The sequence below is a fragment of the Zalophus californianus genome, chromosome 4 (genome assembly GCF_009762305.2).
Source record: "Zalophus californianus isolate mZalCal1 chromosome 4, mZalCal1.pri.v2, whole genome shotgun sequence".
Lineage (NCBI taxonomy): Eukaryota > Metazoa > Chordata > Mammalia > Carnivora > Otariidae > Zalophus > Zalophus californianus.
In genome coordinates this window covers 92,012,016-92,023,110 of record NC_045598.1, presented here as the reverse complement: position 1 = coordinate 92,023,110, position 11,095 = coordinate 92,012,016, and the positions used below count along the sequence as shown (strand labels likewise).

The window sequence follows — 11,095 nt, the reverse complement described above, 5'->3', positions numbered from 1 at the left end:
CTTGAAATCAGATTTTCGGTTTCATATCATCAACACTTGATTTTACGATGCCAGGTCCTTTGAGCCTGCACACCTACTGAGTAATAGGGAAATCTCATTGAGATTTGAAATGTACCTGCACTATCTACAACATGGCTAATCCATATGTGGATAATAGAGAATTGATTGCATATTATCTTCATTGACATTTGTAGGAAGTTGTAGTCCATGATGTCAAAATAAGTTACGATTATTTGAGTAGGTTCAATTAATACTAAATTTCATACTGTGTTTCCATTAAAAAGCAAAACAAAACAACTGTGTTTATGTACATTTGGAAATTGCAATGGCAGGAAACATTTGGAAGAAAATTTTGCCTTAGATATACACATAAGTAAAGTAGGGAACCAGAATATATTGTCACCAATGTTCTGGAGACTGTTCTAGTGATTTTAACCCTGTTATTAAATACTACATGATAAGGGTGCCTGGCTGGCCCAAGTCAGTCAAACACACGACTCTTGATCTCAGGGTCATGAGTTCGAGCCCCATACTGGACGTAGAGATTACTTAAAAAATAAATACAACACGATGATCATGAGATTCATTTCTCTCGTGTTCATCTTTTATCAAATCCTGGTAGAAAATGCCACTGAAAAATCCTATCACAACTTCCATTTATTCAAATCTAACAAACTTATTGTGCCAAGTAATGTATTAGGCATTGGGGATAGAGTTGTGAAAATACTGGATACGGTCTGTGCTCCCATGAAGCTTCTACTGGGGAGAACTAGACTGTAACATTCTCTAGGTCATGAACAAAGCATGCTTCTTTAGGGAGAGGTGAGAGTTGTGTCTCTGAAATTTGGGTATTATGTGGGGAAAAATAGATCTTAGCATATCTCCCTTAGCCACAGCTTACACTGTTTTCCCTTCTCGCTGCCTGGGCAGTGTTATTTATACCTTGGACTATACAGCTGGTGAGACAGTAAATTTCGTACCCTCTACATTCTTGAAAGAATAGAATTTCAGCATTCTTAAGAGAAGTTTGGTTTTCTGTAGAATTTTAAAACATTCTACGTTTCTTGTGTCCAATTTAAATAGGATCAGAGGGGCACCTGGGTGGCTCAGTCGGTTGAGCACCCGCCTTTGGCTTGGATCGTGATGTCAGGGTCCTGGGATGGAGCCCTGCATCAGGTTCCCTGCTCAGCAGGGAGTATGCTTCTCCCTCTGCCCCTCCCCCCCCACTTGTGTTCCCTTTCTCACTGTCTCTGTCAAATAAATAAATAAAATCTTTTTTTAAGACTTCCTGTTTAAAAAAATAAATAGGATCAGAAATGATCTCACTAGGAAAAGCGATGGTTTTGTGATGTGTAAGCGCTTTCTATTCATCTTTCTGCTATAGAATTTATCTTGGAGAAAGGTACAGTTTTTAGTAATAAGTAACTTATATATTTTAGTCCTGCAAGTGAGGTAAGATCTTATGTGCATTATTTCACAAGGGAGATTTGACAGTGCAACTTTCATATATAGTGCCTGTGTCAGACGAAAGTAATCTAAGTTTATTCACTCAAAACATTTCCTCAGTGCCATATGCAAAGTACCATGTCCCTATCAGCTGATGCAGTTGATGAAGGAAATATATAGTCTGTAAGCATATGGTTGGTAACAAAAAGCAATATATTCAAAAGTGAAGGTAGATAAGTGCAACAATTTTACTTGTTTAAAAGTGCATTTAGTAATATCTCCAGGAGATGGCACTGTTGAGTTGTTTTTTCTTTTCAAGACCGTAAGACAATAGACCATTCATCTTTGTGTCACCCAAACAAAGAAAAATTCCTCTATAGCCCCTCTTCTTCCCCTAGCTAATCACATGCTACTGGAACTGACTGTCTTGTGATCTACTCCATAGTTGGCATAGATTAAAAAATAATCTGTATTTTAAAAAAATAATCTGACACATGGTAATGGAAAGGAACAAATTGTACACCAGTTTTCAAGCTTTGTCATTTCAGCAGCTGAGAACTTGAAATACTAGTCTAGTGATTTCACCACCCTGCTCAGATGCCATTCAAAAATATTTTTTCTCTTCTCGGGTCATACCAAGGTTGTTCTGGAAAAAATGTAAATTTGTAAATCTTTTTGTTTGCAAATTACTGTGAGTAGAAGGATTTTAATGTAAACATTGGGTTGGGTGCATTGCACCATTTTGCACTACAATGAATAATATATTCTCATTTGGATTTACCTCCAGTTTATAGCTAAAAGTACTTTTTAATGGCCTTATTTGGGTGTAACGTTTTGCGCACTTAGTATCCATTTGCTACCTTTTCTACTGAACAACTTCTAGCATTCCGAAGGGATGGAGTCAGTAAAGTTAAGATTCAAAACTGGTTTTACTTGGGGCGCCTGGTGGCTCAGTTGGTTGAGCGTCTGCCTTCGGCTCAGGTCATGATCCCGGGGTCCTGGGATTGGGTCCTGAGATCGGGTCCCGCATCGGGTCCCGCATCGGGTCCCGCATCGGGCTCCCTGCTCGGCGGGAGGCCTGCTTCTCCCTCTCCCACTCCCCCTGCTTGTGTTCCCTCTCTCTCTGTCAAATAAATAAAATCTTTAAAAAAAAAACTTCTGATTTAAAAAAGAAAACAAAACTGGTTTTACCTGCGCTGCATGTTCTAAAAGTTAAGTGTGCAGTTTCTGCAATAAAGGGAACAGCATGGGGGTTTTGTTTTATTGATTAGAGGCAGGGTGCTAATTTAGGGGGCATCATATAGTCAAAACCAAACTTATGCAATGCACTCTCTGCAGGGTTATGGCACTTTGGTAAAGAAAGACATGCACCTACCTATGAAATGATCGTGTCTAAAGTAAGCAGTGGGGAAATCCCTCGCCCCTTTTACCTACCCCTGATTTCTGAGCGAATTTGTAAGTTCGGGGAAACCAATAAGCAATTCTCCCTTTGGCCTAACTCCCTGCAGAAGAGGAAAGTGAGTGAGACCATACGTGGTGGAGTGGAGGATTCTTCAAGCTTGCATGAGTCACGGATGTTCTGATGTCTATCTGCCTCCGTAGGACTAGCCCACACAGTTCGCATTTACCTTTCTGGCAGCGAGGCAGGCTGCTTCATTAGACAATGGGTGCTCCAGTACGCGAGGGTTAAAAACCTGAAGCACCGGTTCATGGCGAGGCCCCCTTTTCCAGCTGAGCGAGCTGAGGGATTCCCTTAGGAGATTTTCCAGGCGCTGCCGCAACCCAAGGAATTTTAGGGGTGTCTGTGGGGGAGGCGGGGTGGGGGGCATAACCCGGTCCTCAACCTGAGGGTGCCAGAGGGAGCAGCGAGGGGTCCGGGCGCCACGAGCAGGGGGCTTCGCGGGAGGTGGGGGAAGCTCCTATGCTAACTCTGGAAGCCGGGACCCGGAGACGTCAGGCGATGGGGGGATGACCTCAGCGGTCTCTGCCACGTTCCAGCCAATCAGTCCCGCATCTTGGCATCCGAATCCAGGACCCCCGAAGCCGGAGGCGACGCGAGCCAATGAGGAGTGGACTGGGGAAGAAGGACAGGCGGCCAGCCTATGGGGGCGGAGAGGCCCGGCTGCGCGTATCCAAGGAGCGCCCGGCTCCGGCTCGGGGGTGTGGCGCGCCGCCGGCGGGGGTGGGCGGGCGCGCCGGGCGGCAGGTGTCGGCGGCGTCGGCATTTGGCGGCGATGGAGCGGCCCGGGGGAGCTGTGGACTGCCTCTCGCGCTGGCCCCACGGCCTCGGCCTCCTCCTACTCCTCCTCCTCCAGCTGCTGCCGCGGGCGACCCTCGGCCAGGACCGGCTGGACGCGCCGCCGCCGCCCGCTGCGCCGCTGTCGCGCTGGTCCGGCCCCGTCGGGGTGAGCTGGGGGCTGCGCGCGGCCGCGCCCGGGGGCCCGGTTCCCCGCAGCGGCCGTTGGCGCCGCAGCGCGCTCGAGGAGGATCAGGACTGCGGCCGGGTCCGGGACTTCGTCGCCAAGCTGGCCAACAACACGCACCAGGTGAGCGGGCGCCGGGCCCGGGCGCCGCCCGGACTGCGAGGTGCCGCCCCCGGGCCCCCCGGCGGCCGCCTGCCCCGCCCGCGCGGCCCGTCCCTCCTTCGTCTGTGCGTCTCGCGTCTCCGCCGGGGAGACCCGGGCAGCTCGCCGGCCCCGCGCCGCCCGCGCCCCCCCGCCCCGGGCCGCGGCCCCGAAACTGCGGCGGGCGGAGTCCGGCCCGGAGCGGGCCCCGGGACGCCGCGGCCCGCGCGGCTGTGTTTCGTCACAGGGGAGGCCGCCTTAGACTTTCACGGCATTCTTTTTAAGTTGTCAAAATCTCTTGAGGGTCGTTGTTTTGCGTCTGTGTAAATAATCAGGACCCAGTAACGCTATAACCCACTAGGAGGCTGGAAGAATAATTACCTCTTAAGTGCTTGGAGAAGTTGTGCTGCGCAGAAGCAAAGGTGTGTCCTCGCTGGGTCAGTACTTTCAGGGTGGGTAGGCGGTGTTCAGAAATCCCACAGCAGCTCTTAGGTTACTGTGTGTATTTATTATAATAGGTAAAGGAACAAGCTTGGAAATGGGGTGACGGTATATATGTGATCTCTCTTCCGCCTTCAGTTTGACCTTCGATCCTGGCATTGGACTCGGACCAGGTTGTCTTCATCCCGTTGTAACAAGATTTCTTACAGTTAGGACACACGTTGCAGATATTCTCCTTTGCGCTCGGTTCTAGTCAGAAACTTTAAAAATTGTGGTAGTTCTCTCCCCGGGGGACAAGCCCCTCAACCTTTGCACACTACTGGCCTGACAAAGCCCATTGTTAAGAAGGTCCTGGCTCCTTGCTGCAACATGGGCATCTTCCTCATGTGTTTCCAAGAACTGATGGTTTAATTGCTGCCACCCGTATTTGTACAGTATATTCTCAATGTGACATATTCTCCGTCGCATCCCTTCCTCTTCCAAAAAGTGTTGCACAGAGGGCCGGAGATGAGTGGCTTACTGCACTTGTCCGTGTATGACCAGTTCCCTGTCGGCCAAATCTCAGTCTCGCCTTGAACTAGCTTTCTCCCTCTGCCTGGACTATAACTGATACCTGTGCAGAATTCTCAGACGTGGGGTCAGGGCACAGGCAGTCAGGGAGAGCCCCACTGAAGGCCACGCAGGCAGCAGCCGTGTAAAGGTGGCCAAACCAGTGCTGACGTGTGGGACCACTTGGATGCAGATAGGGTGGAATGCGTCCTGGGACGACTTCCTGTTTACGGAGGAAAACAGAATGGTGTGGACTTCCATCTCCGAGTGGGGAGTTGAGGAAGGCTTTACAGCACTGACTCCGAACTTAACAACAGGACTACTTCCTTCCTGGAGTCAGCTGGACATGGCATTCTTACCCGGTATTTTAGACTCTTCTCTTGCTGGTTGACCTACCTTAGGACGTGCTGCTACTGCTGGATTTATTCCCTGATTGGTTTGACTTGATACATCTTTTGTAAACTATTGATTTCTAAAGCTAGAGGTTGAAAAAACTGGCTCAGGGGATACTTAGGCCAGATAGACTCAAGAGCAGACCTGAAATCTTGTTCTTTGAAGCTTCCCTCTATTTCTCTCATTTTATTTCGCTACTGTTTCCAGTGAATTTTTTTTTTTTTGGCGTTTTTCCCTCAGTCTTCTTTCGGTGACCTAATTTTAAGTAGCTCTTTTTGCACTTGTTAATCACCCATGGTCTCTTTTCCAGACATCACTCCCGGTTTATCACATGTAAATATGATGAAAGTGAAGCCGGTTAATAATCTTCACCTTAGAAATGGTTGAGTAAAGCAGTTCTTAGAGGTCCATGTCCTTAACCCGGAATTGTTATGTAGTAGTCTGTTTTGCTTTTCAGTTCTTTATTTTTAGAAGTCCTGATAAATCATCCTGAACTCTATGGAAGAAATCTAGTATTTAGGGACCCTTTATAAACAGTGTGAAATAAAAGTATCAGCATGGGAAAACAATTTTTTATCAGGGATATTGTATGCTTTTGTACAGCTGGGGAAGTGCCATTTAGAGTAGTTTCTCATAAGATGACAGGATTCAATTCCTGAGGAAAAACCAGAGGTTCTTGGTTCTCCTCTTATTTGTTAAAACTTGCTGTTCATGTTAAGCCACATGAATTCATATAGTCAGTGTATGAGAGTACCGTCCAGATATCCAAGATGGGCTGGGTACTGGGGGTGCCAAGCTAAAAGAAAAGATAATTCAGACTGGACAACGAAAAGCCTCCGAAGGTTTTAGCAAATTTCCTAGACCTATGGCTTGTTTGGCTTGTGAGAATATTTTGGCCTTTCATCTTCTTTAAAAAGCAAGGTAAAACTAAAGATGATAGCACGTTTATATTCTTCTGGTTTTAGGAGACCTGTACTCTAAATGGCTTCTTCCCTCATGAAGTCCGGCAAGTGTGTATGTGTATTTATAAATTCCCTTTTCTCAGACTCAAGAAATAACCTTCTTTTTGCCTTTAACCCAAAACTGTTTCCATGCCACACTTTTAACTGATTCTTTCCTTTGAGAGCTGGGAGTGTTCATGACATGTATAACCTTTGCACATGAGAGAAATTGAGCAAGCACAGAAGATTTTATTAATGTTGGTTTCTAAGTTGGATTGCTTCAAAACATTCCTCCTATAAGTACCCCTTTGAGGTTAGGCATGAAAACTGTCTTAAACAGATGAAATGCTTTGGCCATAGTTACGGTGGTTGCTGACATAATTTCCTTACTTCTCATTCCTGTGTTCAGACCATTTGATAATTTCCTTAAAATTTTCAAAACTTATGATTAAAAGCCAGAAATTGTTGCTCATTCTCTGTCCTCCCTCTGCTCCTGTCATTAACTACTTCTTTACACAGAACTTCCCAACTTGTGCCCCAACATCAAAGCATCTGGTTTCTTAAATAAACAGGCCCTGTAGAGAGACTGTTGTATGGCATGTCAGCTCTGAGAAGAATGTGCGTGTTTGTTTGCTGGTGCTGGCATGGCTGAGTCCACGCTGACAGGACTGAATGTGCCTGTTGGAAGTTCAGGGAGCTGCCGCTCCTAGCCTGTTGTGGATCATTGTCATACCCGGAAATCTGAAGGTCAGTGCCTTTAGCTGCCCCGGAACTTTCTAACTGCCTCGTGTATTCCAACATGCAGTCTCTCTCCATACTACCTTCCCCAGCACTTCCATCCTCACCCTCGAGTTAATGTTCTCTTGAGCCCTGGTCCACCCATTTGTTATACACAGGGGTCAAAGAATAGGAATTCTGTAGGATTTCCTTCTTGGTCCTGGTTGAGCAGAATGAGCAGAATCCCCATGAGGATCCTACTCCCATGCAGTGTACTAATCAGACCTTTAACCCCTGAGGGCTGTTAAAATGACTTCTGCGTTGCGGATTTCAGTTACGAGTATCAGCAGATTTGATGAAGTATATTTATCTGGGGAAAGGTTAGTCTTCATCTGTGGTTTGGTTGGGGTGAGGGTAGAGAGCTATCTAGGCAGGACAAATGGCTCAGAGGGAATGCAGGGTAACAATTAGGGAAGTTCTCTGCTGACTCAGATATTTGGCTCTGTGCATAGTGATTTTTAATTAGAAATCTGAGTCTCCTGTTTGTGGAAATAATTGGAAGAAGGCCTATGTTCTGGCCAATTTCTAATGGTTATTTTCTTTCTGAAATGCTAATAGTAATAGGCTCTCCATCCTGCTGTTTTGATCTGATCTTTCATGTCAGGTTCACAGAGGCTCTTAGCAGCTTCTCCTGCACTTTGCCGATTTCCAATCAGCTCTTGCCAACAAGCATTGGATCCTCAGTGGGTGACTACAGAGACTGTGCTCCCCAACTTTGTCCTAGTTGGCCTGTTATCCTTGTAGGATCCTCACAGGAAGGGCAGTGCTTAACACTGAGTGGTAATAGTCGGAGCAGGAGTGATGTCTGCTCTTCTCCCTCCCTTTCTATCCAATCCTACCCCTCAAGTTCCATCTTTTTTTTTTAAAAAAAGATTTATTTATTTATTTTAGAGAGAGAAAGAGAGCATGAGCAGGAGGAGCAGAGGGAGAGGGGGAGAAAATCCCAAGCAGACTCCACGCTGAGTGCAGAGCCCAATCTGGGGCTCGATCTCACGACTGTGAGATCACAACCTGACCCGAAACCAAGAGTTGGACACTCAACCGACTTTGCCACCCAGGCGCCCTTCAAGTTCTGTCCTTACAGAAAGTGAACTGTGTTTTGAGACTGGAGAAATGATGCTCAGATGTTTTATATGGTTAGAAGCTAATATTACGGCAGGTAAAACTATCAAACTTGACATGTAATTAAAAATACAGCTTTTCTTGCAAAAGGCACTGTGACAGTTGCTCTAAAAATATTATGAAATAGATATTGCATTTGTAAATCTCCAAAATTTTTCAATTACCTTCCCATCCCTTTGTAACTAGTGTTTCTTTGGCATCTTTTATTCTTTTTAAAAATTTGGTGAAAATTTGTTCTTCCCTTCGTCTGAGTGGCCTCACCGATCTGTGTGTAGGTGGGTTTGAGGAGTAATGGGGCTTGAGGAACATGCTGGTCAATTTCAAGCTGTTCTAGACAGGTTTTTTTATTGTTCTAATAGTGACTATAGTCAAAGTTGGGTTAGTAATATGTGGCTTTGAGCTAGCTGGGTTGAATGAATCTTCATGACAGACAGTTCATACCCATAGAGGTTGTTAGGTGAATGCCGGACATGTGGAGGTTTTTTCTGTTGTTGTTGTTGTTGTTGTTTAAAGATTGAGGCTATTTTCCCCACTCTACCCTGAATCCTAGTCTCAGGAAACCACAGCAAAAACAGAATCTTCCATTCGGAGCCTGTGGTGTTTTGCTGAGAAAGTTTTCTGTGAATGCAATTTATTTTCTGTTTTACATTTTGGTATCTAGCTCTCCATTCCTCATCTACAACATGAGAAATTTTGGATTAGATTTAAAATGTCTAAAAAATTCTGATTCATATGGAAGACGGGGAGGCCAGGGGTTGTGATCACAAATGTTGGTTGATTCCAAATTTAGAAGCAAATTGCAGCTGTTCTGCTTCCTAGTTGAACTTGAACATAGCCCGGATTTCACATCTGGGGGTAATTTGTTACCACCTCCAGAGCTTGCTTAACTGAAATACGAATGTTCTTCAAGATAGCAGGAGTATTTTTTTTCATATAATTATGAAAGACATTTGACTCGTTTTTGGGCGGGGGGTAATACTTTATCATTCTTTGTTGTCTGAAAAATCTAATGCTAAGCAAAACTACTAGCTTGGATAGTCCAAAAGCAAACCCAGTAAACATATAACAGTAAATTTGTTTTTTTTCCTTCCCTACAGTAGTTTGCCAAAACTGGGACTTTTTTTGTTGTTGTTCTGGCTGCTTTTGTTTTTGAAAATAGATGGTCAGCTTACCATAAATGTACTCAGCCCTGTGCTAGTTAGAAACATATGAATGATTAATTGACTTGATTTTTTTTTCATCAGAAGAAAATGTATGTTTTGTTTGTTTTATTTTTCCTTCTAGGGCTTGAATACTATCTCATATTTGCTTTTGTTAAGACTTTTGTTCTTTTCTTCCTGTGTGTTCTAAGAAACTAAGTTCTGATATGGTACTTAAGCCAGTTTGCAAGTCTGGTTCAACAGTAAGATCACCCTGAAGGACTAAGAGAATTGAACTGGGAAGGAAAATTTTGATTATACTTCCCAGACACGATAGTTCAAATCAGATGTCTATTTGGTACCTATTATTTGTCGTAGGAATTCAAATGTTGTATACAAAATTCAAAAGAGAGATTACCCAGATTTGAGTCCTGGCTCTGCTGGTTTATAGCTGTGTGATCATGGACAATCACTTAACTTCTCTGACCATTATTATAGTTTTTTAAATTAGAGAAGCAGCTTTAGGATTATTTGGAGGGTGAAATAAAAAGTTTTATCAAAATGTTTTGTGTCAATGTCATTCATTTAAGCACTTACTAAACTACATATAGTGGAGTCCAGGCCTTTGGACATCCAAGGCAAATATTAAAGATATCCTCATTGGTGCTGCTTTAAGGATTAAGTGTTCAGAGATGGCTCGATGAAAGTTTGGAAGAATTTTTGAAGAAGGCGTGCCCACTACAGTGCGGTGGTCTGGGAAGGCTTCCTGGATGAAGAGAGAATCAAGGTATGGAGATAATTCTTAAGGAGATCTGTAAAGGCATGATGGTAGGGAAATCCAGGACGTGCTCAAGGAATGGTCAATGGAAAGTTTCTGTGGGGTAGAAGTAGCTGATGAGGCGTATGTCTAAGGTTTCCAGGAAAACATGTAGAGACGTCAAAAAAGGTAGGTCTTGGGCAGGGGCAGGAGGAGGAAAGAGAGGGGAGGTCTGGGCAGGGAGTTGTGCATTGAGACTTCCTGGGGAACATCTTTTAACGGGTAGTGTTAGACACGAGGCTAGAGCTGGAGAAACCAAAGGTGGAAATGGGGAGCCAAGAAGAGTTGACCATTTAGAGGTTGACCATTGCTGCAGTCTTGAAGAATACGTCCAACAGAAGAGCAGAATAGAGGGCAGGGCAGACCACCTTTTATACTTGAAGTGCTAAAGGTTCTAAGGAACACTCTTGGACTCCTGGACCTTATTGGAGGAGAATGTGAGCCAAGGTGTTAGAAACCCAGGCGCTGTAAGATGGTGAAGCCAATGAACAGATTTCTCTTTTCTTAATATTTGTGAACAGGATGAGGTTGAATTCTTGCTGATAATGTGCTTAACGGTTTGAATCATAGATTGTTAGGCTGATTAGCTGGTCAGAGCTCTTACTTTTACTGATGAGGCTAAATGACTTTGTGTGTGGGCCAAGAACTGAGAGTAGAACACAGATGTCCCAACATGGTGCAACGTTTGGAAGTGTTTCATAGAGATGTTTTTGGTTTTATTTTTTTTTAAGATTTTTATTTGAGAAAGAGAGAGAGTGAGAACATAAGTAAGGGGGAGCAGCAGAGGGAGAGGGAGAAGCACTGTCTGCTGAGCAGCAAGCCCGTTGTGGGGCTCTATCCCAGGACCCCAGGATCATGACCTGAGCTGAAGGCAGATGCTTAACTGACTGAGCCACCCAGGCGGCC

The 11,095-nt window shown here is 44.8% G+C and overlaps 1 protein-coding gene across 2 annotated transcripts in view; it reads left to right on the top strand.

Annotated features, from left to right (window-relative positions):
- The first annotated feature begins 3,404 nt into the window (after positions 1 to 3,404).
- SORT1 (sortilin 1) overlaps positions 3,405 to 11,095 on the top strand; it is a 63,781-nt gene continuing 56,090 nt past the window's right edge. For both annotated transcript variants that reach the window (XM_027571574.2, XM_027571566.2), the window contains exon 1: positions 3,405 to 3,992. In XM_027571574.2, coding sequence (XP_027427375.1) covers positions 3,549 to 3,992 — 444 coding nt within the window. In that variant the 5' untranslated portion in view covers positions 3,405 to 3,548. The remainder of the gene's footprint in view (positions 3,993 to 11,095) is intronic.